Below are 25,926 nucleotides of genomic sequence, written 5' to 3' on the forward strand. Positions count from 1 at the left end.
ATTTGGTTAGAAATACAAAACTATAGTCAAATTTTTTGTTCGGTATTTTTATCCTAATCGCAACACACTACTGAGGTGGACTGCTGTAAACTCTGTAAACTGTTTCGCAGATCGCTCTCGTATTTGACATAGTGATTATTGACAGTCCTACCCACTTAGCTTTTAAAACATCATTTATCCTTGGAATTTAATTACAATTTCTGGGTGTGTTTTGTCACAATGTATTTACAAATAATTCAACATAACTCTAATTTAATTTAATTTTATTTTGAACTTTTGTATACTTTCAACTCCAGTTGTAATATTATTTTTTATTGATTGTAGATCGGCTAAAGAAATAAAATATCACCTGATTTATTTGGCCTTCTAAAAAGATAGCTTACATAAAATATTTATCAGTTCTAGTAAATTGACGTAATTTCAAATAAAAAAACTTTAATAGTGAATCAAAAAATCTCAGGCCAAAATATTAATTTTTTTTAAGTCAGTAGGGTTTTCGTTCATGGAAGTCTCTACTATCTGATGATATAAAACATTCACACACTGTAGCGGTAAATTTGCTTATGAAACATAAAAACTACCCCACATAGGCTTAAATAGGTTTCATCCTATTGAACATAACTTATTTTTGTTTTCAAAAATGATCTACCCTGACCTCAAAGTGAAGCAAAACAACTGTTGAAGTGTTTGGGAAATGTCGAACAATTAGTTCGTGAACTATAGCAACTCTGATGGCTCAAGCCGCTCACATCCTTTGATGACAAATAACCGGTGCTGATAATCTATTAATGATTGTGGCCGGGTCACTTCAAATCTTTAGTTTTGAATCTTATGATCGTGCTGGATATATCGTCCGCGAATGTACCAAAGTTCTGTTATTTTTATAAATATGTTTCTTATCAGGAAAATGGTATCGAATATTTGAACCCGAAAAGCTACAAAGAATCGTGTTCAAGATTTCACGCATTTGTTACCTTTTCCATATGCAACTGACTCACCTAAAGACGTGCCCGTATCAAAATTGGACGATGGTCGTGACACCGCCCACATTTAGGTGACCAACTAAATCAATTTGTACTTAATACGATGTATCGGATTATTATGACATTCTACATTACGAAAATAGTTTTGCCATTCTACAGTATGCAAATTAGGGAAATCGAACTGCACAACACAACTTTAAATTCCATCTAATTCTTTCAGTTTCCTGTATGCAAAATAAGCCCCAACTAATATATTGGGTGAGAACTTTGCACATATGGTGCTTTTATGGTATGCCACCTCCTTCCAACCACCAGATTCCGAAAATATGAGCCCTAGATCGAATAGCTGACCCTACACCAAAAATATCAATCCATATGTTTGACTTATAATATCAAACTGTTTGATTTGTATGAACAAACTTTAAATTCAAATAAGCATCTTTAAGTCCTTACCGCTGCACATAGGAGCATTTACCCTCAAAAACCGGACAAAATTGAAAATTACAAACTTCAGCGTTGGTACTCAAAATTGATTTTTTTTGATACCTAAATAACCGTTCTACAATGAACCGATTAAATGAATGACCTTCAGGCCGCTATATTGCCACACAAGCAGTCGGAACCTAGACCTCGTTCAGAACGCATGTGCTTATTCGCGAAACTCTCCATTGTTCTCGAAATTGCAAGTGGTTTTTTATTGCGTGAACAGAATTCTTGAAAATATTTTTTATGGATTCAGGACAACATGGTATGTATTTAATATTAATGATATAAAAATTAATTTAGTTAATGTATTATTATGTTTTTTTCGGGAAAACAATGAATCAATAAAAAAACAATTTTTTTTTAATTTTTTAGAAATGAGTGTTAATTTTGTTATAGTGTCGGGCGAGGTCGAGCTATGAATTATTTTTCCTAGTAAACTACAGGGTTTCTACCTAACAGATAAGCTTAAACATTTTCCCCGTCTTTCCCCCCTTTAAAAAAAAATTGGTCAGTTGCATAAAATGAGTACTTCTTTATTAATATCTTTTAATTAAATACTGAAATCCTGCTTAATTATTCTATACGGGTGGTATATAGATGGTATAAGGGTGCTCTATCGGAGCCGGTGTGGAAATCGGACAATGGGCGTGGCACCGCCCACTTTCTGGTGAAATCCCATATCTCGGGACCCGACTAACCGATTTCGACAAAATTTGGAACGTAACATTTTTTTCATATTCCTATGTCACTCTTTGAAAATGAGCAAAATCGGACTAAAAACACGCCTACTTCCCATATAACACAATTTAAAATTCCATTTGATTCTTTCACTTTCCAGTACACAAATAAAGAATTAATTAATATAACGGAATCAAATTTTGTGGTAATAATTCCCTTAAAGTAAGCCAACTTTTGACCAATAATTGTCTAAACCCAACCAAAACTGTTCAAGCCCCTAGGGACCGAATATGTGAACCCGATACCAATAGTTGACTTTTGACCGAAAATATCGTTCAATGTGTGAGATATGAAATTGAAATTCACACAGAATCCTTTTCTGACAATAGTATTTCATTGTGTCAAAAATGGGTTGAATCGGGTCAATACCTTCCTGAGCCTCCATATACCTAATATAAAGATTTTAGAACTTCTAGGTCACTTTATGTTGGATACGTATATATCCGGCAATATTGGAGTCAAGTCTCAATGAAAATTGCAGAACATGTTTTATTCACAACAGTGTATCTTTGCGCCTTAAATAGATACAAATACGCGAAAACTTTACCCCCCTATATAACTATTTCCAAGATTTTCGGACATCCACTTGACCTTGCTCCATATGATTGGTGATTGTATGTAAGGTACCTAAATGAACTACCCCCTTCTCAAAATATATTCAATATAAAATGTTCGATTGCACCCGAACTTAGTCATTCCTTACTTGTTTTATTTTAATATGTTGCATTATTATATTTAATCATGCATTTTTATTCATGTTCATTCATAAAATCACTTTAAATAATTTTGTCCGGTTTTTGAGACCAAATGCTCCTATGTGCGCTGCTGGGGGGAAATAAGGATCTTATTCAAGCTGAGAATTATTCATTCTAATTTTACTCTGATATTTGTAAGCCTTATATACTATTATCTTAATCTTACGTATCTAATTAAATATATGTGTATTTTTTGGGGTTGTGTTTTGGAATTTCTTTCAAGTAAATATATTTGTATTGTTATAAATTTGAGTGCATGCGTATTGCATATTAGCATACGTACCTCATATATGTATGTATGTGTGTTGCATATAAATACATATATTTTTATATGTTTATTTATGTATGTATGTACGTATGTTCAATATATTTGAAAATAGATATTTAATATTAGTGGACTGTATATGTGTTTATAATAAGTATTAAATGGCACCCCTTGACACCAACGTACATGTTAATTTTTGAACATTCTCCCGGGCGGCAAAAGTGACTGCTGGATAGGTGCCCGCAGCTTGCGATCCTGTAATGTTCGTCAACTAAGTGACATTCACGATGATTTTGTGCCTTCCTGCGTTGTATTGATGATAGTTTATTCATAACTATTTCTTCAAACTCGTTACAAAGGTATCCTGTTGACTTTTCTTCTTTCACATCGGACGACGGTGTACCTTTGATGTGCCGATTCTTGTTTTGCACCTTAGTATTCTCCTTTTCACTGCTTTCGTCTTTCGGTGATTGTTATATGTGTGTGGTTGGTAGACATCCCATCCGTTTCTTCTTCTTGGCTTTTGGGTTTAGAATTGCCTCTTCTGCTGTCATACCTCCATCTTCAGCGACTTCAATTGTCATGTTTTCCTTTGGCTCTATCAGGTGGGTCAAGATCCATCGTCATCGATTGGGGAATCGGGTTCGCCTTCTCTGGCCTTATATTTTTACTGCTATTCAACAGACTGGAGAAGTGTTTCCTCCATAATTTTAGTTTGCCCTTAGAATCAGTCACTAGATCACCTCTGGAGATTCTACAAGAGTGTGCTCCGGTCTTGAAACCTTCTGTTAGCCGCCGCATCTTTTAGCAGAATTTTCGAGCATTACCCTGTCGGCCAGCTTGTCAAGCTCACGCGTTTCGGCCTCCCTCTTCTTTTATCTGCAAATACGCCTCGCTTCCCTCTTCAACTCTCGGTATCTATCCCATCCTACACGTGTTTAGTCGATTTTCTCTCCCCTGCGACACAGCACTCGGTTCGGTTCGGTTGCAGCTGTACGTAAGAAGCTTAAAATGCCGTCCCACAGTTCCCTTACACGGAGTTGGTGACGAGTGCTCTCAGAGAGCAGGAGTGCAAGTCGAGTAGTAAATCGTTCAGCTGTTTGTTGTGATTGCAGGTTCTCGACGTCGAACCTTCCTTGTGTTTGTTTTGCTGCATAGAGGCGGGTGCGTATCTTAGCTGCAACAAGATAGTGGTTCGAGCTCCGGCAAAGTCGATCAACCCCAACCCATTTGGGGATGTTTCCTCGTGGAGGCTGAATTTTCCGACTGTTGTTCCAAAGGTACTATACTATAGGTACTAGTCTCCAAGCGCTCAGAGTAGGCATCTTTGGTCACGGTCTTTCTCTTCCGTCGGAGCGTGGGCGAAAATCAGCGATATGTTGGAGAATCTCGCTTTGATGCGGATAGTGGCTAGACGTTCATCCACCGGAGTGAAAGATAGTACTCGGCGACAGAATCTTTGTCCAACCACAAATCCCACACGAAACTTGCGCTCCTTTATATGGCCACTGTAGTATACGTCACAAGGACCTACTCGCCTGAGTATTTGTCCCTTCCATCGCATTTCTTGGACGACGGTGATGTCAGCCTTCACTCTAACGAGGACATAAATCAGCTGGGCAGTGGCATCTTCCCAAATAAGGAACCGGACATTCCAGGTGCATGCCCTCAAATTGTAATCCTTAGTTAGTTTGCCATGGTCTTCATCATCTCTCATCAGAGGCTGCTTGTGTTTTTTTTATTAGTAGTGTTTTTTACGTGACGGGTCCCAAACCCAGCACACGACCCTGTGAAGAGGGTTTTTCGCCTTCTCAATTTAGCTCGCTTTCAAACGGGTGGTTTCTGGCTACCCAAAGAATACTTGATCTAGGACTGGGTGTCGTGACCTGCTTGAGCCATATGTAAAAGCATCAGGCCACTCCCAAGTGGATGGCGATCAGAAAACTTTTCTCACTTGCGTGAACTTCTACACATTACTCCTGATAAATGGAGGATTTATTCAGAGAGGAAAAAAAGTTGACGAAGAAAAAACAGAATCTGCGGCCGACAAACAAAATGCGAAAATTTCTCCTTAGAATTTTTAAAGAATAATGCAGGGTCTCAGTGTACATTACTCTGTTGAATACAATCGGCGAAGATTTGAAGACGCACTTTTCTAGAGAAGTATTGGATGAATTTCGACTGAGTTTGCTGTTTCCAGAAAAAGTATATGGTTTGAAAACCAAAGAAATCGAAACTTTTATTGACAGCGTGGTAGATAGATTCAAAGGCCTTTTGGATAATGACAATGACGTTTGCAGTTCAAAGGTGGACTTGATTACTGTGCCATTGAGGGCAAAGGCAAAAGACAAAAAGTTAACGACAACTGCATTTTAAACATTGAAGAACTGTGATGCAAACCTACACCCCATAATTCATAGTTTACTTCAGTTGATCGGCGTGGCTGCTGCAGAAAAAGTTCTCGAAAGACTCTCAAAACTTGGCTCGCATCGTGTTGTTTTGTGAAATTTTTGTACTCAATACACGAACTGACTACAGTATAATACATTGTAAGAAAGTATGTTACCCGCAAATTTACCATTTATAGTATGTTTTTGCAATTTAGTGGGATTTGATATTATACGGTCGATTTGAAAGTTTTCCGCCAAGGTAATAATCTACTATATATTAATATCCGGTTATATATATATATATATATATGTGTATATATAGATATAATAGATAAAATCCCGTCGATACTACTCAATCTTATATATACTTCATATTTATAGTGATTTTCGTTTTTCTAACAAACCTTGAGTCGAATAAGTCGGTCGGTGTATGAGTTATATAAATACATACTTATATATAAAATTGCTTAGACTCCCATCCTCTGGTTGACCATTTACATCTTAAGGTATTTTTCGGCTTTGATTGTTGCAAGAGTATAAAATTTTCGGTTCCACCCGAACTTAGCCTTTCCTTATTCATTTTTTGTTTTTTGCTTTATCTTTCAATATCCTCAAAAACTAAAAATGAGCTGTCAAGACCATACAAATGTAGTATGTAATATATATAAACATACTATATGTCATATTAGACCATATCAGGGTTGCTAATAATGCATTAAAAACTAATTTAATTAACATTTGATTTAAGATTAAAAATAAAAAAAAGCTTGTATCCTACATGCCGATTCAGAAAAAATTTTTAATTCTATAAGCCGGATTAAAAAATTAGAAATGAATGTGTTCACATAAAGCGGATTAAAAATTTATTTTTGATTTTTAGTCTCAACTACCGAATTGAAAACTAGAATTTTAATCCCAAGTATACATACATATATTTAAGATTTGCAAAAATAGAACTTGCTTTGGAATTAAAATTTTGTAGCTTTTTTGTACTTCAATTATATTAAAAAAAAATAAAATTTTAATTTTTAATCCAAGATGGGAATATATTAAATTTAAAAAAAATTCCAACGTAGGGATTAAAAAATTAAGATTTTAATTTTAATTCACAACTTATAAATTAAAAAATTCGCAACCCTGGACTGTGTCACCCGAAATAATGAGTAGATTTGCAGTAAATAATTCATATTTATTTGATTTCAATTTACTAATATATTTCAATGTTAAAATCTTCAGAGGACGCTGAGATTTCCTCCCGAGCAGATGTCTGGGCGCTAGGCATAACTACAATTGAATTAGCTGATGGCCAACCACCTTTTGCCGACATGCACCCCACCAGAGTTATGTTTCAAATAGTTCGTAACCCTCCACCGACTTTATTACGGCCAACTAATTGGTCACAACAAATCAATGATTTTGTATCGGAGTGTTTGGAGAAAAATGTTGAGAATAGGCCTATGATGGTTGAAATGATTGAGCATCCATTTCTGAACGAATTGTTCGACAATGAAGAAGAAGTAAGCTCCTTTATATTATTCTAATAACAGTTTAAATTCATTCAACGCTTGGCCATCTAGATGCAAGCAGATCTTCGCGAACTATTAGTTTTTTGTAGAGATGCTCCACCTATATACAAAGAACTTGAAATATTTGTTGACAGGGGTTATATAAAACGATTCGATGGAAAACCGGAACGTATGTACCCAGAAGACTTGGCTGCGATTGAAAATCCAACAGACGAAATGATTTTAGAATCACTTCGAAGCCGTATGGAGCTCGGTGGGTCATACAGTTTTATAGGAGACGTTTTATTATCATTAAATTCAAACGATTTGCAAACAGATTTTGACGAAGAGGTAAGAACTTTTGCATGACGCTAGTAAATAACAAGACTATTGAACCATTTTCAGTTCCACAGTAAATATAAGTTTAAGTCGCGTTCGCAAAACTCTCCCCACATTTTCGCCGTTGCTGATATTGCTTATCAAGATATGCTACATCACAAAGAACCACAGCACGTTGTATTTTCAGGAGAGAGCTTTTCTGGTAAATCAACCAACGTCCGTCTGCTCATAAATCATTTATGTTACCTCGGAGCTGGTAATCGGGGAGCTACCTTAAGAGTTGAGAACTCAATCGAAGCAATTCAAATGTTGGTCAACGCAGGTACACCTATTAACAATGAGTCCACACGTTGTGTGTTGCAGTACTTTCTAACCTTTGGTCAGACAGGAAAACTCAGTGGTGCTGTGTTTAATATGTATATGTTAGAGAAACTTCGAGTTTCCACTACGGACATGTAAGATTATTTTTCAAACAAATGTTCAGCTTTTATAATTAAATTTTTATTATCCTTTGTAGGAACCAGCACAACTTTCATATCTTTTACTATTTCTACGATTTTATGAATAGTGAGAGTCTACTAAAAGAGTATCATTTAAAAAGTGAGCGTGGATATCGATATCTACGTATTCCAGCCGAAATGCAACCCACTAAATTGAAATACCATCGTGATGATCCCATTAACAATGTTGAACATTACAAACGCTTCGAGTGCATTTTGCAAGATCTTGACTTTAATCACAAACAACTAGAAACATTACGCAAGGTAAAGTCATGCGAATGTAAACATATACCATACTAACAAACTTTTTAGCTTTTATTGGTCCAAAATGAATACCAATTCTACATATGATCTTTAAAAATGAAAATAATGTTACATAATTCTTCATAAGTTAACAGAAAGGAAAATAACGATATAATATTTAATACTCATGGTCAAATTTTTTGGAATTTTGGGCATAACTGATTTATATCTGATCAAATTTCGAAGGTTTTGATGATACGTTATTTTGCATTTTTGGTAAAGAAATGCTGCATTAATTAAATGGAAATTTTATTAAATGTTTATCCCTATTAACGAATTTTAAAATAAATAAAATTATTGGATAATTGAATTAAATTCATTATTCGAAATTATTAACATTTTCATAAAATAGACATAAAGCAAAAAAACATAAATCATTTTCTATACTATAAAAATATATACCTCAACAGGTTCTTGCTGCTATTTTAAATATTGGCAACATTCGATTTCGATCTTCTGGTAAATATGCAGAAGTGGAAAATACAGAAATGGTTACACGCATAGCAGAATTATTGCGAGTAGACGAGAAAAAATACATGTGGTCATTAACAAATTTTATTATGGTTAAAGGCGGCATAGCAGAGAGACGTCAATACAGTACTGAAGAAGCGCGTGATGCCAGGGATGCTGTGGCATCGACAATATATTGTCGACTCGTCGATTGGGTACTTAATAAGATAAATATGAATTTATCATTTCCTCGTGCTGTCTTGTAAGTATAACAATGACTAATACATATATACTATTTTACAACAATGACGATACCTAATTATACATCTGTATGTATGTATATGATTTTTAAATATTTTCCACAATCAAAGTTTTACATGGAATTCCAAGACAAAAAAATTGTTACTTTAAGTGGCTATACCAGTGATCCACTTCAAATTAAAACTGAGTATTGTTGAATGGGTCGAAAATTGTCAATTTGGCATTAAAAAAACCACCATTTTTTCCGTAAAAAACGAGTTTTTCAAATTACACCATTTTGCCAAATTTAATAAACTTTTTGAGTCTTTTTTGTTTCACCTTCTTAATCGGCCGGAATCATGTCAGCAATTGGGGCAGTTTTTTTTGCACCTCCGAAGACTGCACATATGTAGCTCCGTTATATTTCAATATTTTTGTAAAACAAAATTTTAAAATATAGTTGAAAGTGTACCTTATTATGAGCAAAGAAGTTCAAAACATTCAATATAGTATTTTCTTAAAAAAAAATTCAGGAAAATCACCTAATTTTTCTTGCGTTATACTGGTAGAGCCCCTTAACGGAAGTTTTTTTAACGGGTTGAGTTGATATCAATAATACGAAATCAATACTTTAACCAAAATTCAAAATGGAAAAATCTTACGCAACTGTTGATGCATCTATACATTTTAAGCTAATTGCTTCAGTGTATTTTCCCAAAATACGAATACTGAAAACATGCTAATTCTCTAATTATTTTCTCACGCATTATGCATACAACTTGAATACAGTGCTGAGTGTATTCAAATTGTATGCATAATGAATACACTCAGCACTGTATTCAAGTTGTATGCATAATGTGCTTAAATAATTTTGTTACATACTGTAGACCAACATATACATATATGTCATTCCATCCAAAACAAAATTTACATTTTTTTCTGTATTCTTTGAGTCAAAATATTGGAATTTTATAGTTATGAATTTAAAATTTTCGGAAAATGTACCTTTCAAAATTTGCACATATGGAAAAAAGCATTTCATTACAAAAATAAGAAAAAACGATTACTTCGGTTGCACGAAAGATAAAAAAGTCTTAACAAATTAAAACATTTTCCGTATATGAACTTGATTCCGATCGATCAGTATGTATGCCAAAGTGACCCGCTCTGATCGATTTCTTTGGATATATCTTCGAATTGATATCGATTGTTTAGTTTGTGATGCACATATATGCCAAGTGGTTCGACATCAGCCGTTGATCATAAAATTTTTAGCGCCTCCGACGTTCCCTTCTTGGTGTTACAAATTTCGTGGCAAACTTAATATATCCCGTGTTATAATTACTCCGCGTAATGTTTACGATTTTTTCACAACTTTCCCCTATACATACGTAGGTAGGTAGGAGTGCAGCCCTATCGGGCTCAATTAGCACTTGATGTGCCATTTTGATCTATACATACGTAGTTTTACTCTTTTTTTGAAAAAGCTAGTTTTTAGTTACTAGCTCATAAATTTCGTAGTGAACCATACAGTGTGGAGCACTCTTACATAGAGTCGTGACGGAAGAGCATAATTCAAATTTTTCAATAAAAAAATCTTATTAAAACTATTTTCAAATTCAGAAAAAGAAAGATTTATTTACAAAATATCCAATCCAATTGCTAGGAAAAATTTTTAAAAATTGGGAGGACTAGTTATTTTTAGAATGAAAACTTTTCTTCGTATACGTATATATTCAAAACATGACTTCTTGTGCAGGAACGAATTCGGCGAATCCAATTTTCGAGTATTTTATTCACTAAATCAAGTCAATATGTTATCAAAAGTACGTTCAATATTAACTTCTCAAGCTTGTAGGAAGTTTATTGCTAAAAACCAATGACTTCAAATAACTTCACAAGAAGTAGTCTAATGGTGTTTAATCACAACTTCTTAGGCACCACTTATTGTCATAATTTTTGAAATAATCGAATTTCTAAACTTTTCTTACAACAATTCGGAACTGTATGCTATCAAGATCGAATTCTTACAATTGCGGCCATAAAAAATTGGGTTCTATACCGCTCTCTATTGATAGAAATAGTGTCGCGAGCTTCGTTGCGACAGAAGTACGGACAGATGGTTCCACCAGACCAAAAACCACACCAAACTATCAATTTTGGGTGAATGGAATGTTGTTCATGAATAATTTGTGGATTTTCTCTGCACCAGATATCGATAGGTTTGTTTATTTACCACACCACTTAGATGAAAGTGAACCTCATCGCAGAAGATGATTTTCCTAAAAAAATCGTTAATGTTTTCAAGTGGTTCCAAAGCAAACTCAGCAAATTCACGAGGTTTCCTGTGGTCCAATGACTTCAGTTCTTGAGTGCATTCAATTTTATATGAACGCAAGCCCAAATTATTTCTCAAAATCTGGTTGTGACAGTCCTATTCCACGGTAGTTGGTGTAGATTATGAGGTCGCTCGCTTTGTGGATTAGACAGAGCAGACTTAAGTTCCACTCATTGAGCTTTCGTCCGACCATATTCAACAGGAAAGCTGATGCATGCTCCTTTTCAGGTCTTCGCTGTCGTATTTGAATAGCTAGGCCGGCAATCCGTCGGCTTTGTTGATCTTCAGACGGATAATTGCTATTCGAACTTCTTCATGGTCGGTAAATGGAACGTCAGCTCTATCGTCATCGATTGGGGAATCGCGTTCAACCTCTCCTGGTATTATGCTTTCACTGTCTTTCAGCAGACTGGAGAAGTGTTCGATCCATAATTTCAGTATGCCTGGCATCGGTCACTAGATCACCTCTGGGGGTTCTAGTTAAAGTAATGCTCCGACTTTGAAACTTTCTGTTAGTCGCCGTTTCGTTTGCAGCTGCACGTAAGGGGGGGGGTTTCCGTAAAAGAGTAAAAAAAATCGTTCGGATGTCTGTTGTGACGTGACGTGACGTGTGCTTCTCGACGTCGAACCTTCCTTGTGTTTGTTGAAGAGAATTTTTGCTGCACAGAGGCGGGCGCGTATCTTAGCTGCAACAAGATAGTAGTCCGAGTCAATACTAGGGCATTTTAGCGTACGCACTTCTAAGACACTAAAGACGAGTCTTCCGTCTATCACAGCATTTTTCGATCCGGACACAGCCAAGTAGCTTGATAATTTTTTCTATGGTGGAGTCTAGTACTACAGAAAACCATATTTCGGACATTGATTCCGAAGTCAATCTGGCTCTTCCGTCGGGGCGTGGGCGAAAATCAGCGATATGTTGAGAACCTCGCTTTGCTTCGGATTGTGCCTAGTTGTTCATCCATCAGGGTGAATGCCAGGACTCTGCGATAGAGTGTCTCTCTCACCACGATTCCTACACTGAATTTGCCCTCCTTTATATATGCACTGTCACAAAGACCTACAGGTCTCAGTCTTTCATCCCACTTTTTGGACGGCGGCCTTTACTCTATGAGGCCATCAACCAGCTGGACAGCGGCACTTTCCTAATTAAGTGACCGGACATTCCAGGTGATTATTTTGATAATCAAGTTTTATATTTTGTGAACATTATTTTTGCGTATATTTTTCAATATGGTAAAAGGTACATACTTAATTTCTTTAAATTATCTTACCTTTTTGATATAAAGCAGCTCTTGGCCTATATTTGGTAGCAGGCAATTGAAATATTTAGCTCGGTGTCATCATTTTTAGTTTGGATGAGCTAAAGCTTTCAGAAACGGTTTCAATCCAATCTCTTCATTGGTTGCAGTGCAATTTCGGCTATTTTTAAAATGATGTAGATATGATAAGTAATTCGTAAGCTAAGGGATATCACTTAGAAGTGGGTGTTCCACCGCCATTAGTTAATTTGTATGCCGATTCACATGCAACCTCATTGCAATTTCTGCGGTAAAAATTAATGTTTTTGGCGGCTTTCGTTTAACAGTTATCGTTCACAGTGGCTGTGTAATTGCCAGTAAGGTAATTTATATTTTTTCGATTGACGGTAATTTGTTTACGGTAATGGTCAGATGTTGTGCATTTGTAGGCCAACCTCCTTCAACTTGTATCGTCTTACTTTTCACGTGTAGGTATATAGTTTTAGATGTTACAAACAACTGCTTGTTGAACAAAACTATTATACTATGTGCAACATGTTATGATTTTCAAAAAAATGTATTAATTTATGTATTATTTATTTTATCTAACTAGTGGTGACACTAACGCCGTAGTTGTGCATGATATGTTCGGATTTGAATGTTTTCATAGAAACGGTTTAGAACAGCTGATGATAAATACTTTGAATGAGCAAATGCAGTACCATTATAATCAACGAATTTTTGTAAATGAAATGCTCGAAATGGTAAGTATATATACATATTATAATTAAATAAATATCGACTAAAATTATGGTAAATCTTAAGCGGTTCTATTAGTTTACTTCGATTGAAAGTAACTACAAGTATAATAGGTGTTTAAACGGGGGCATGAAAAATATTCTTATATTTTTCAATACAATTTAATTTAATTAAAAAGATTAAATTTGACACGTCACATTTAACAATAGGTATGTAAAGGCACTCGCTACATGCCAAAATGCGATCGAATAATTGAACCGTATACAGATGTGCAGGAACCCGGTCGAAATAATTTTTGAACGCTGCATGCAGGATTGATCCGAGTTAATTGCAGCGCGCGGGTTGGATGTCGAAACAACGAAAATTGATGTGCGAACTGTATGTGACGAATGAATTGAACCTGTTCAGGAGACCATCCTTTAAGTTGATTGGATTGATGTAGAAGTGTGGTGAGTTGTGTTGTTATTGTATTGTGTGGTAATGTATGCGTATGGTGTCATGGGATGTGGTATATTGTGCACAGTTGTGTTAGGATGAGCCAGTCTCTCCGGGTAGAGTGGGTGGATGCTTAACTCATTTAAACACTTCAGTTCCCATCGTCAATTAAGTGAGTGCGGTCACAAAACTTAGTGAGTGCGATTACAGGTAGTGCGAGTATAGTCGTAAAGTGTATTTGCATTTTTTGTCCGTGCATGATTATAAACAATTAATGGTGTGTAATAAAAAGCAAAAACAAAATTCCGACTTAATGGTTACTGAGGACGTTGTAAACGTCGGTATGTGTGATAATAGCGGAGGCTGGCAAAACACGTTCCAACCCAAGCAACGAAACGTAAAACTATTGAATCTTCAAATGTAATGAAAAAACTACTAAAGCCTAACAATACTTCAAACACATCAAACCGGTTTGCAATCTTAGACACAAACACACAAAGTGATGATAACAATGCCATTGATAAGAATACTGAGCAAAACGAAGAGACAACTACAAGATTTTTCAAACCGCCACCGATGTTCATACCATAAGTAAGCAATATAATAAAATGATAATCAATTTCTCAACTTTAATTGGTAGAGACAACTTTTCGTAGAAGTCCGGCAGAGAAGGACAAGCAGAGTTATGCCTGCAAACCGTCCCTCTTATAAGAAACTTGTGACGTATTTAGACTCAAATAATATAGTTTTTCATACGTATCAGTTAAAAGAGGAGAAGCCCTATAAAATTGTTATAAAAAATATTCACTATTCCACACCCATAGACGACATTGTACTTGACTTATCTCAAAAAGGTCATATTGTGAGAAACATTGTAAACGCAAAAAGTAAACCTACAAAGATGTCAATGTCACTATTTTTTGCTAACTTAGAACCATCGGCAAACAACAAAAATGTATTTGACAGTAATCGATTATGTAGCGCGGTAGTCAAAATCGAACCTCCTCGCAAATTTAATGATTTAGTTTAGTGTCAACGCTGTCAAGAGTTTGGATATACTAAACGATATTATAAAAAGCCACACAGATGTGTTAAGTGCAGTCTGGACCACCAGACTGCTCTTTGCGTAAAAGACCCTGGTTCTCCACCAAAATGCGTACACTGCACTGATTATAAGTCGAACATTTTATTGTAACTAACAACATAAATATTCTCATGTTCTCAGAAACTCATTTCACAGACTAACAAGTCTTCTTTTAAATAAATGGTTACGATCTTATTACTTGCTACCATCCTGATGGTAAAGCACATGACGGATCTGCAATTATAGTTAAGTCAACTTTAAAATATAAGATATTAGAACCAATATCGTTACCATCAGTTCAGGCTGCGTCCGTTCAAATCACAAGCGTTAATGGAAGGATTGTCATAACCGCACTGCACTACCTCCGCGTTTCAACATAAGTAAACAGTCATTTACTACATTTTTCAACAAACTGGACAGTAGATTTCTAGGTGGTGGTGATTTCAGTGTTAAACACCCATGGTGGGGATGTTGTCTTATTAATCCCAAAGGCCGCGAACTATACAAATGCATTATGGAAATTATTGTCCCACTTACTGGCCCACAGATCCCAGCAAGACCCCTGATTTGATTGATTTTGCTGTTTATTTTAGAATAGACGCTAACCTAGTCGAAATAATAAATAATTACGATCTTAGTTCAGACCATTCCGCTTTAATTATTCATTTTAATTTGCCTGCTTTACTTACTGCTCAGAAACAGCATATATTAAATAAGAGATCCGATATTAAACTTTTTCAATCTCGACTTGAATCTAATATAAATCTCAACATGGAGGTAACCTCAACTAGGGATTTAGATGATGCAGTAGAGATGTTCACTAACAAAATACATGAAGCCGTCTTCTTAGCCTCAACCAACTATTGTAATAAAACTTCTCGAACACATAGAAGCAGGCAACCGTATTCTGATGAAATATCTAAATTAGGTTAAGAACAAGAGGCGACTTCGAAGGATATGGCACAACAGCAGAAATCCGAATGACAAAAAAGCCCTCAATAAAGCAACTAAGGAGCTTAAAACTAGGTTAGCTGAACTCAAAGAAGAATTGTTTGGAGAATATTTCAAAAAAATTTATCCAAACAAGAACAACGAGTATAACATCTGAACAGCCACCGAATACTTAAAACGGCCAACCATAAGACAGGTTCCGGTTATAGGTATTAATAATAATTGGTGCAGATCAAACATAAGCAAAGCACATGCTTTTGTCAACCATCTTAAAGATATTTTTCAGCCATTTATCTTCAGTAGCACCAGCCATCGTGAGGACGTCGAATCATTCATTGATTGCCCATGTCCAATGGATAAGCCTCTTACATACATAAGATTCTCAGAGGTCCAATCTGAAATATCGCGTTTAAAAAATCCAAAGTCTCCATGTCATGATAACATCGACGCTCAGACAATCAAAATCCTTTCCAAGAAATGTCTATTATTTTTGGTCCTGCTTTCTAATAGTAGCTTCAAATTGAGCCATTTCCCGACGCAGTGGAAATGTGCTGAAATTATAATGATACCAAAGCCAAACAAGCCGGAAAATTAATTATCTTCATATAGACCAATAAGCCTACTGAAAATATTTTCGAAAATTCTCGAAAGAATATTTCTTCGAAGACTACTGCCAGAGCTGGAAAAGCAATCAATTATTCCAGATCATTAAATTGGTTTCCGACATATGCACGGCACACCGGAACAATGTAAACGCGTTGTGAAAACTACTATACTAAGTAGCTTGGAGGAGAAAAAGTATTGTTGTGCAATTTTCCTAGATGATCAGCAGGCATTTGACAGAGTCTGGCACTCGGGCTTACTGTATAAAATCAAAAAGATACTATCTACCCCACTCTATCTCTTCCTCAGATCTTATTTGAGTCAAAGACAGTTCTATGTCAAAATTAAAGATGAAATCTCAGATATACACAAAATAAAGGCAGGTGTCCCGCAAAGAAGTGTTTTGGGACCAATACTATATACAATTTTTACCGCAGACATGCCAATATGGGAAAATGTTAATTTAACAATCTCCACCTATGCAGACGACACTGCGGTACTCTCATCTGCCTACTCGGCTAGCGAAGCTGCTGAAACTGCACATGCACAGCTAAATGAAATACAATATTGGCTTCGCAACTGGAATATCTCTGTAAATGCTTTCACATTGAGGAAAGAAGAGTGCCCGATGTGACTCTTACTAATGTTTTAATTTCAAAATCCAATTGCGTAAAATATCTCGGATCACATTTTGATAAACGGCTTACTTGGTGTGAACATATTAGAGCCAAGAGAACGCAGCTCAAAATTAAAAGTAGAAATATGTATTGGTTGCTGGGCCCTAAGTTTAAACTTAGTTTACAAAACTTCTTCTCTATAAAACTATGTTGAAGTCCGTATGGTCTTATGGCATTCAAATCTGGGGCACAGCAAGTAGTTCCAACATAGATATAATTCAAAGGTTCCAGTCAAAACTCCTTAGACTTCTCGCTAACGCTCCGTGGTACATTAAAAATATTCATCTTTATAACGATCTTATACTATGTTCGGAACGACATTGAAAACATTTTGAAAACACATTTGTATGTTGTGGAATCTAAGTCGTTCGGAGCGACAATGTGTGTTTTCGATGAGTTTTCACTAACAACTATCAATAGCGGCATTCTCTTGCTCTTGCAAGATTGCACGATGACACAAAATGCAAAAATCCTATACCGAAATATGCAAGGCCAAGAGAGCACCCATTGCAGAATCTAGTGATGTATGACGGCAAGAAAATAAACATGGGTTTTAGTCTGACATATTTTATTGCCATTGCAAAAAATTTTCTGCGTGCGTTTGTTGTTGTGCCGGTGCACCAAGAGGAAAATTCTGCAATTCGTGCCACGTGCAAGGGTTTTGCAAAAGCAAGAGAATCCCCCTAATATGAAGATTTGAGCTGTATTTGTATATAGAATGTAAACAAATATCAAGTGACAATTTAGAGCCGGAAAAATATGTCTTCCAAAAACATCGATTAAACTAGTGCAGGCACCGATTACAATGAATGTAAGTTTTCAAGTAGTTTTCAGCGAAAACTGTGTTTTCGTTTGACAGATTTTACATGGACGAAAACACAAGTTTTCGTGCGAAAACCAGTTTTTCCCACGAAAACATGTTTTCGTTGTCGGTCCGAACATAGTATTAGAATGCCTATGGTGATTGATGAAATAAAAAAATACAGCTCAAGGTACATAACAAGATTAAATTGGCACCCCAACCCATACGCTATAAACCTATTAGACAACAGCGATGACACGCGACGATTGAAAAGATTTAGATCGTAAGAACTATCTAAGTATAAAATGGTACACATTGTAATAATATTGATACACATTACGTAATTTAGCTTAATAAATACTAGTTACTAAATAACCTTATATTAAGGCCAAATTGCACTTAATGCATCAATGTGAATCACATTAATCAATTACATTTACTTATTGTCTATTTGTTATTAGCTATATTTGAGATATCTTTGGCCCCACAAATTGGCCTTGGCTGATATCGGCTTTTAATCGATTCAATATTGCAGAGTAATATTATACCTAGTTTATTGATTAGTCACCTCTACAAAAATAAGCCTTTTTCTGTTGCCGTGGATATTTTAGCAACTTTTAATGCTTTCAAGTATCCACATAATGACCTTATTCATGAAAATTTTGGATTGCGTGGGTGTTTCTAATCCCGTTTGATACCCTGAAGTCAAATCTGAAAACCGAATTTTTCTATCACCCACAAATATTCTGTAACCTGTGGTTTTAGATTTTACCATACATAAGATTTCATTATATTGCATCATCTCATATTTTCATACGATCAGGGATTTATCCGGTTTAGACCAGTTCTACCTGCTTGTTTGAAGTAAACAGTGTATTTTACGATCATTTTATTTTGCAAAATTTATGAGTAGACTAACGGTGTCCGAATCGGTTACGCTTTCTAAGTTTGAATAGCAAAACGTTTTTGAGATCACATTATTTTACATTTTTGAAATTATTGTGTTTAAGATTTTTAGGTACAATGCATAGGCAGTGCGTAAATAGTGCCAACAGTTTTTGTTATGCCTGCTTTCGAGGCTTTAAAAAAATCGATTTTTTTGAGGATTTTTTTGGGAGGGAAAGAAATAATTGATTCAAGCGAAATTTCTAGGCTTTATAGTTATATATGTACTTGAACATCTTTCACACATTTTTTGGATACGAAATCTTTGACATTCTGCCAAATTCATGCCAATGATAATAAACTTTGCCCTAATTCCATACGACGTTTAGTTTTTTTTTCTATCCTGCCCGCCAATTAAGAATAATCGTAAAAATGGAAAACCGAGACATCACGCTTCAAAGTTTTCGCTTTTTGCCTAAGCCCTCATACATATTGTGTAAGAAAAATAAAAGTTGGAATACCTTATTATCGAAATACAAAGAAATATATAAAAGTGCTACATTAGAAATAAATTCGAAGAAATGTTCCGCTTGCTTGTCGCACATGTTAACTCTGTGAAGAACGAACGCAAAATGGATTTGTGTGTCGTGTATGGGCAAACGAATTCACACCGATCGAACGCACTTGTGTGCTCGTGTATGGGCTCTATAACGCAACCTTGTCTGCGAAGACATTCGAGCAGCAAGCGAAGCGGTGACAATCGGCGATCGTTTGTTCGTTTCTTTCGCACAGCTCGACTTTTCTACCAACAACACAATGTTGCCATGCTTATGCTGTTGTTGTTTTTGTAGAACAATGTTTCAATTTTTGGTTGGTGACATATTCACATGTGTGCGCATATGTATGTTTGTATGCTTGTGCATTATTGAAGTTATACTTCTTTTTCTTTCGTTTGTCTTTCATTTTTGCAAATTCTCAACTATTTTGCGTATCTTTTGGTTGAAATACTCTGCGTTGGCCGTTGAAAGATTAAGGCTATACTTTACAGGATCATTTCTGTAGTTAGTCTTCATTTAAATTTTTTGGAAATCGACCCGCGATGACGAGGTATATCGTTTTATCTGACAGCGTGGGGTTTAAGAAGTTAATTTCTAATTTTGTCTTATAGCATGTTAGAAATGTTGTTTCTTCGAAAATCGTTCGCTTACAACGGATAAAACGACTTCTGAGTGGTGATTTTAATGAATAAATTCCTTTTGGTTGAAATGATCTGCGTTGGCCGTTGAAAAGTTAAGACTATACTTCTCAGGATCATTCATTTCTTTCATTTCTTCAAAGAAATTAATGACCTTTAGAAATATGCATATTTGCATTATTTCGTTGTCATTTCCATATTCGTAGCAATAGAATTTCTATGGCATACGGAAAGTAATGGCCGCCGATTGTCACCCCTTGCCGCTGTAGCAGTTTCGCCTACAAACATGCGTAAATATGTATGTATGTATACGTATGATCGTGAATACATATCGACGCAGATTTTTGCGAGAAGCACCAGAAAGTTGTGCAATTTATGATTTTTGACTTTTGCCATCGTCGCGAAAAGACGACTTGTTGGCAAAGGCATGCTTGGGGAGATGTTACGGCCTCTGTTCTTATGAATGAAGCGAGATCGCTTGTGGAATTTGCGCCTGCGTTCATGAATGAAATCGTTTTTGTTGTAAAATGTACTACACTTGTTCTTCGCCAATTTGGCTGCCATATTGTCTTGTGAAGATCAATTTTTTGTTGGTGACATATTCATATGGGTACGCATATGTATGTTTGCATGCTTGTGCATTATTTGTTTGGCAATGTATGCAAATATATGTACATATAAGTATATATGAATGTATGAACATGCAAGTCAATGCGCGCACATGTAATAAGTATATTGATAAGTGATGAAAATATGATTTCAATTTCTGAACGTGCACCGATAACTGCCGGGCCTTCAACGCGTGTTGATGGATTACAAAAGAGAGATGATTACGCTGCATATTCTCTTCCGCAAAGAAAAGACAGGACTACTTTTCTAGTCAAAGTTCCTTCATTCAGACTTTGCTTTATTCTTCATTTTATGTCCATAATAAATTTATAAAATGTGAATTTAAGTTTTCTAGTTTTCTTTCATACAAAATGATATGCATTTCTTGGAATATCACTAAGAAGTATAACTTCATCCGCGCGTAGGGACTCCACGCACCTTTTTTTTACTCCACTAAAAGCTGAAGAACTGTACTTTGGTGTTAAAGTTGGGGACCAAGACGAAGCATTGGCGCCTCATATCTGTTGTAAAACTTGTGTAACATTGTAACAGCTTGGTTAAAAGGTTCAAATCGCAAAATGCCCTTTGCAGTGCTAATGGTTTGGAGAGAACCTAAAGACCATGTTACAGACCGCTATTTTTGCCTCTCGAATATCAAAGGTATTGGACCGAAGTCTAAATACACGGTTAGGTATTGTAATTTACCATCAGCTTTAAGACCTGTCAAACACAGTGAACAACTTCCTATTCCAAAAGCTCCAGAATCTTGGAGTCTCGATGAAGAACTAGAATGACAACCGATTCCTTATTTGATTTACCAGGATGTTCAATAGTGTCGCATCTAATTTCACAGGGTGAACTTAATGACTTAGGTCGATATCTAAGACTTTCAAAATCGCAGTCCGAACTTTCAGCATCCAGTCTAAAAGGTTAGAACCTTCTGCGATGTAAGTATTATTTTTTACAGAAAAAGTCAGAAAGACCTCACAAATTGTTTTCTTCAAGAAGGGGATCTAGTATACTGTTCAGAAGTTAACCTTTTGTTAAACGCACTAGAACACCAACATGATCCACGTGATTGGCGTCTATTCATTGATTCCCCTAAACTTAGTTTAAAGGCGGTATTGACTCATAACGGTAACAAATATCCATCTGTGCCTTTAGCTCATGCGGTTCATATGAAGGAATCATATGAGAATATGAGAGTTCTTTTAGAGCACATTCGTTATCATGAGTATGGTAGGGCAATATGTGGAGACCTAGAAGTAATAGCCCTTCTTCTCGGAATGCAACTAGAATATATGAAATATTGTTACTTACTTTTCGAATGGGACAGCCGTGCCAGAGACTGCCGTTATGTACAGAAGCAGTAGCCGGTACGTCAGGCACTCATTACGGGACAAACAAATGCTAACAGACATAAATGGAAGAGGGTTCTTGTAATCAGTGTAGCAAAAATTAAAGAGGGCATATTTATGGGTCCGCAATTAAGAGAAAAAAAATTGAAGGTAAAACATTTGAGAAATGGCTCAATGAAACTGAATTACGAGCCCGGAGTGCCTTTAAAAGCGGTGTTAAAAATTTTCAGCTGACGATCATAAAGGTCTTGTGACTGAACTTACTGCCTATAAAAAAATGGGTTGCAACATGTCCCTTAAAATTCACTTTCTGGACTCCCATCTGGATTTTTTCTCCGAAAATTTAGGGGCTGTCAGTGACGAAGATGGGGAACGGTTCCACCAAAACATTTCTGCTATGGAGAAACGATACCAAGGTAAGTGGAGTGCCAGTTTGCTTGCCCATTACTGTTGCACATTATTAAGGGATACTCCAAAAACAAAATACCGCTGAAAAACTTCAACAGTAACATTTTAAGGTACTCTTTGGTTAATAAAATGATATAACAATAATGTATCTATCGCAGTTTTTTTTTAACAAAAATCCTCATAGCAAAATAAGCTATAGCTGATAGAAGAAATCTGTAGCTATGCTATGGCAATTTTTACATAATAAACACTTTGTTCTGTTCATGTCACAAAAAACAAATGGATTTTTGTTTACCAGTGTAATTATATCTATACTAGCTATACCAATATATAAAGAGGAAAGATTTGTTGTTTGATTATTTGCATTGAATAGGTTCTGAAACTACTTGACCGATTTGAATTCTTTCACTGTTGGAAAGCTACACTATCTATAGTGAACAAAGCCTATATTAAATTTTAAAAAAAGTTAGGGATCCATGCTAAAACTCCAATAACTTAACCAAGGTGTAAAAAATTATCAAAAAGATTTCTTAAATGGCGTGCGCTGCGAAAACTTTCCATTATACTTGTAGAACAAAACAAGGTACCACACATTAGCAAATAATATAATTATCTTGTGTCCTGACAGCATGTGTCTATTATAGTTTTGTCACAATAAGCGTTTTTATCATTTAAAAAAATATATGTAAATGCCCCCGCTATAAAAGCTTTCTTATTTATACTTTAGAATTAATCCTTATAAAAATAAATGACTTCATATTTAAGTGCGATCCAATACCATTATATAACTTTGTGAATTATTCAATTTGGACATTCCATTCGAAAGATATCACAAGTTTAAAATTGTAAGTAATTTGAAAATGTCTCATGGTCGCCGCTCATGCTGCTAATATATTACCTGTAAACTTACATACAAGATGCACACATGTGTATTTACCTATTATTCCTACCACTTAGATACCAGACTACCTTCAAATAATATTTTGCCTGTCGGGATGCCCCGTAATAACAACAAGCGATGTAGGTGTCACTGGGGTACTGGAGAAGAGTCAATATCAAAAAATAAAGTGTTTTTTCTTTTTAAAAACCATGTGTACATACATATACTACATATGTATATCTAAATGCCACCGCTATAAAAGCTTAGTCGTGCGGTCGATCCACTACGCAGCAGTCGTGTGTGGAATAGAGGCGGGCGTGGGCCTGTATTTTGAGGCCCGGGCCCGCACGAAAACAAACTCTTTTTTGAGAGGCCCGGCCCGGCCCGGCACGAAACTTATTTACACATATAAGGAAATTTAAAAGACATGCAATTTATATATATATAAGTGCACATTTATTAAGGTATATTGACTATTGTTATGTATTTAAAAAAAAAAACGAACTAAGTCATATTTTTAATTAAAAATAAAATTTTTTCTAAATTTGTGCTTTTTAGCCTAGTGCGTTTTTCATTTAAAATATGGCCCGATATTGAAAAAAACCTTTCGCTCGTAGACGAACTGGCTGGAATAGCCAGAATGGTCCGAGCTAATTTGGGGAGGTATTTTAAGTCCCTTGCATTTTTACAGAATTCTAAAATATGTGTGCCATGAGCTACTAGATTGGCCAAATATTTGTCAAGCTCTATGTCGATAGCGTTTTTCTCAACTTTTCGTTTTTTGACATAACTTAAGTCTAAAAATTCCGCAAGCATTCCATTTTCGGAATTATTTGGGCTTTTTTTATTAGTTGTGTCATCAAAGCTACTATTTTCATGATCTCCTATAAATTCGGAGAGCATTGCTTTTACCGTAGCTAACTCTTTTTTCCTCTGAGAGGAAATTCATCTCTTTATAAGGAGGGTTCAAGAAAAGCCCAACCAAATGAGCGATTGCCGGAAGAAACCTGACTTTTAATGCGCTTAGGGTCATTGTTTTGAACTCAGTTATTATTTGGGAATCAAGTGTGCTAGTTCTGCAAATTTTACATAATTTTTCAGACCACAATGCAAATATTTGCATTGTTGGTTCCTTTTCAGAGCTAAGTGCTTCAGAGCTGTCCTTGAAAGGTTTTAAGAAGCTCAAATGTTTTCAAGTAATGAAAAATCTAAATTACTAATTCGCTGTAGCTCACCTTTTTTAAGTAAAAGAGTTTTTATTTCCTTTTTTACATCAAATATACTCAAGAGCATAAAAAATGTAGAGTTCCAGCGTGTTTTAACTTGCTGTTTCAGCGTTTTTGAGAGCTTACTGTTAAGCTGAGAATATTTAAAATATTTGACTAATGATTTGCAGCAACCTATTAAAGCATTCACTTCCGCAAGAGGATTTTTCTCAATGACGTCATCCATGACAAGGTTCAGATTGTGAAAAGCACAAGATAGGCGCTTGAAGCTTTTAAATGCCGCAACGACATTTACACAACTGTCCGTAACAAACACAGCTCGATCTATAGTTTCAAGTGTGTTGAAATCCTGCAAAATGTCCCTGAGAACTCCCTGATGCCTGTAAAAGATACACAAGTAAGTTAAATGCTTCATAAACATTAATAAATACATATGTAAATATGTCTGTATGAACATGTACATTATATGTAATCGTACACACAAATATACATATTATAAAAATTTATTTATATTAGTACCTACATAAAAGAGCGGCGTTCAGTTGGAAGCTATCATCCACATAGTGAGCAGTCAGCAATATAAAATTTCGCTGCGTGTAGTCATCACTCCACATGTCGGGCGTGTATGTCAGTTGATGGCCTTTCAAACTTATGATAAGTTGAGTCTTGAACGTTTCGTACTCTGTCTGCATGATGGTAGTGCTTAACACTTTACGGGATATAACCAAATCATCAAAAGACTGACTTCCAAATTCTGTTCCTATGTTGAGAAGCGCTTGGCTATATTCACGGAAGCCGCTACCTACCAATTCACAAATAAAAGAGTCAATCAATGAATGCAATGGGAATAGAACTTACCTTCGGTAATATTGAAACGGTGGAAGTCTTTTGCAACTAAGGCTAGCTGCTTTCGAGCAAACGAAACCCGAAATCGCCTCGAAACAACTTTTTTGGTAAACATGTCCAATTTGGGATGTGACTCAAGCGCGTCTTGTTGAGACATGCACCTATGGCGGCTGAGGGTGCCCGTGCCTTGTTTTAAATTATACACCAGCACATGCTTACAGCTCCGGCAGCACACAAAATCGACATTATTGCCATTATAATTAACGCAATCGAACAGCTTCCTCACGTCACTCCTGCCATTTTCATTTTGTATTAGCTTTATACATACATTCACTTTTTTTATTCACAGCGTCCTGAATGGTTTGTCGCGACATATTTTATATTTCAAAAATTTATAAATTTCACAATAGGACGCCAATTTTGAATTAGTGGTGTGCAAACAAGTAAAATATTGTATAAGCAAATCGATAGTAGTATCGATAAGCAATTAAATGGCGGTTCTAATTCGAGAATAAAAAAAATAGCGCGATCATATCAAAATTGTTTTCAGGCCTATTTCGGGTTTTTCGGGCCGTGCCTTTTTGCTAAGGCCCGGGCCCGCACGAAGCCCGCACGAATCTTAATTTTAGGGCCCGGGCCTGTGTAAGCCCGCGGACCACGAAAAAAAGCCCGGCC

General features: G+C 35.8%; 2 protein-coding genes and 1 pseudogene across 9 annotated transcripts in view; all 3 read left to right on the forward strand.

Moving 5' to 3' along the window:
* Nucleotides 1–25,926, forward strand: part of LOC126765189 (neither inactivation nor afterpotential protein C) — a 144,584-nt gene that overhangs the window by 46,171 nt on the left and 72,487 nt on the right. For all 8 annotated transcript variants that reach the window (XR_007668295.1, XR_007668297.1, XR_007668296.1 and 5 more), the window contains exons 4-9: nt 6,854–7,134; nt 7,195–7,473; nt 7,528–7,916; nt 7,979–8,225; nt 8,675–8,976; nt 13,147–13,297. Coding sequence is in view for 4 of the 8 variants with exons in the window: in XM_050482785.1 (XP_050338742.1) it covers nt 6,854–7,134; nt 7,195–7,473; nt 7,528–7,916; nt 7,979–8,225; nt 8,675–8,976; nt 13,147–13,297 (1,649 nt within the window). In the remaining 4 variants the exon portion in view is untranslated. The remainder of the gene's footprint in view (nt 1–6,853; nt 7,135–7,194; nt 7,474–7,527; nt 7,917–7,978; nt 8,226–8,674; nt 8,977–13,146; nt 13,298–25,926) is intronic.
* Nucleotides 1–25,926, forward strand: part of LOC126765291 (craniofacial development protein 2-like) — a 332,304-nt gene that overhangs the window by 43,888 nt on the left and 262,490 nt on the right. The window lies entirely within an intron of this gene.
* On the forward strand, nt 19,761–19,963 carry LOC126765614 (small nucleolar RNA U3; annotated as a pseudogene).

This window comes from Bactrocera neohumeralis, unplaced genomic scaffold (genome assembly GCF_024586455.1).
Source record: "Bactrocera neohumeralis isolate Rockhampton unplaced genomic scaffold, APGP_CSIRO_Bneo_wtdbg2-racon-allhic-juicebox.fasta_v2 cluster10, whole genome shotgun sequence".
In the NCBI taxonomy this organism is placed as follows: domain Eukaryota; kingdom Metazoa; phylum Arthropoda; class Insecta; order Diptera; family Tephritidae; genus Bactrocera; species Bactrocera neohumeralis.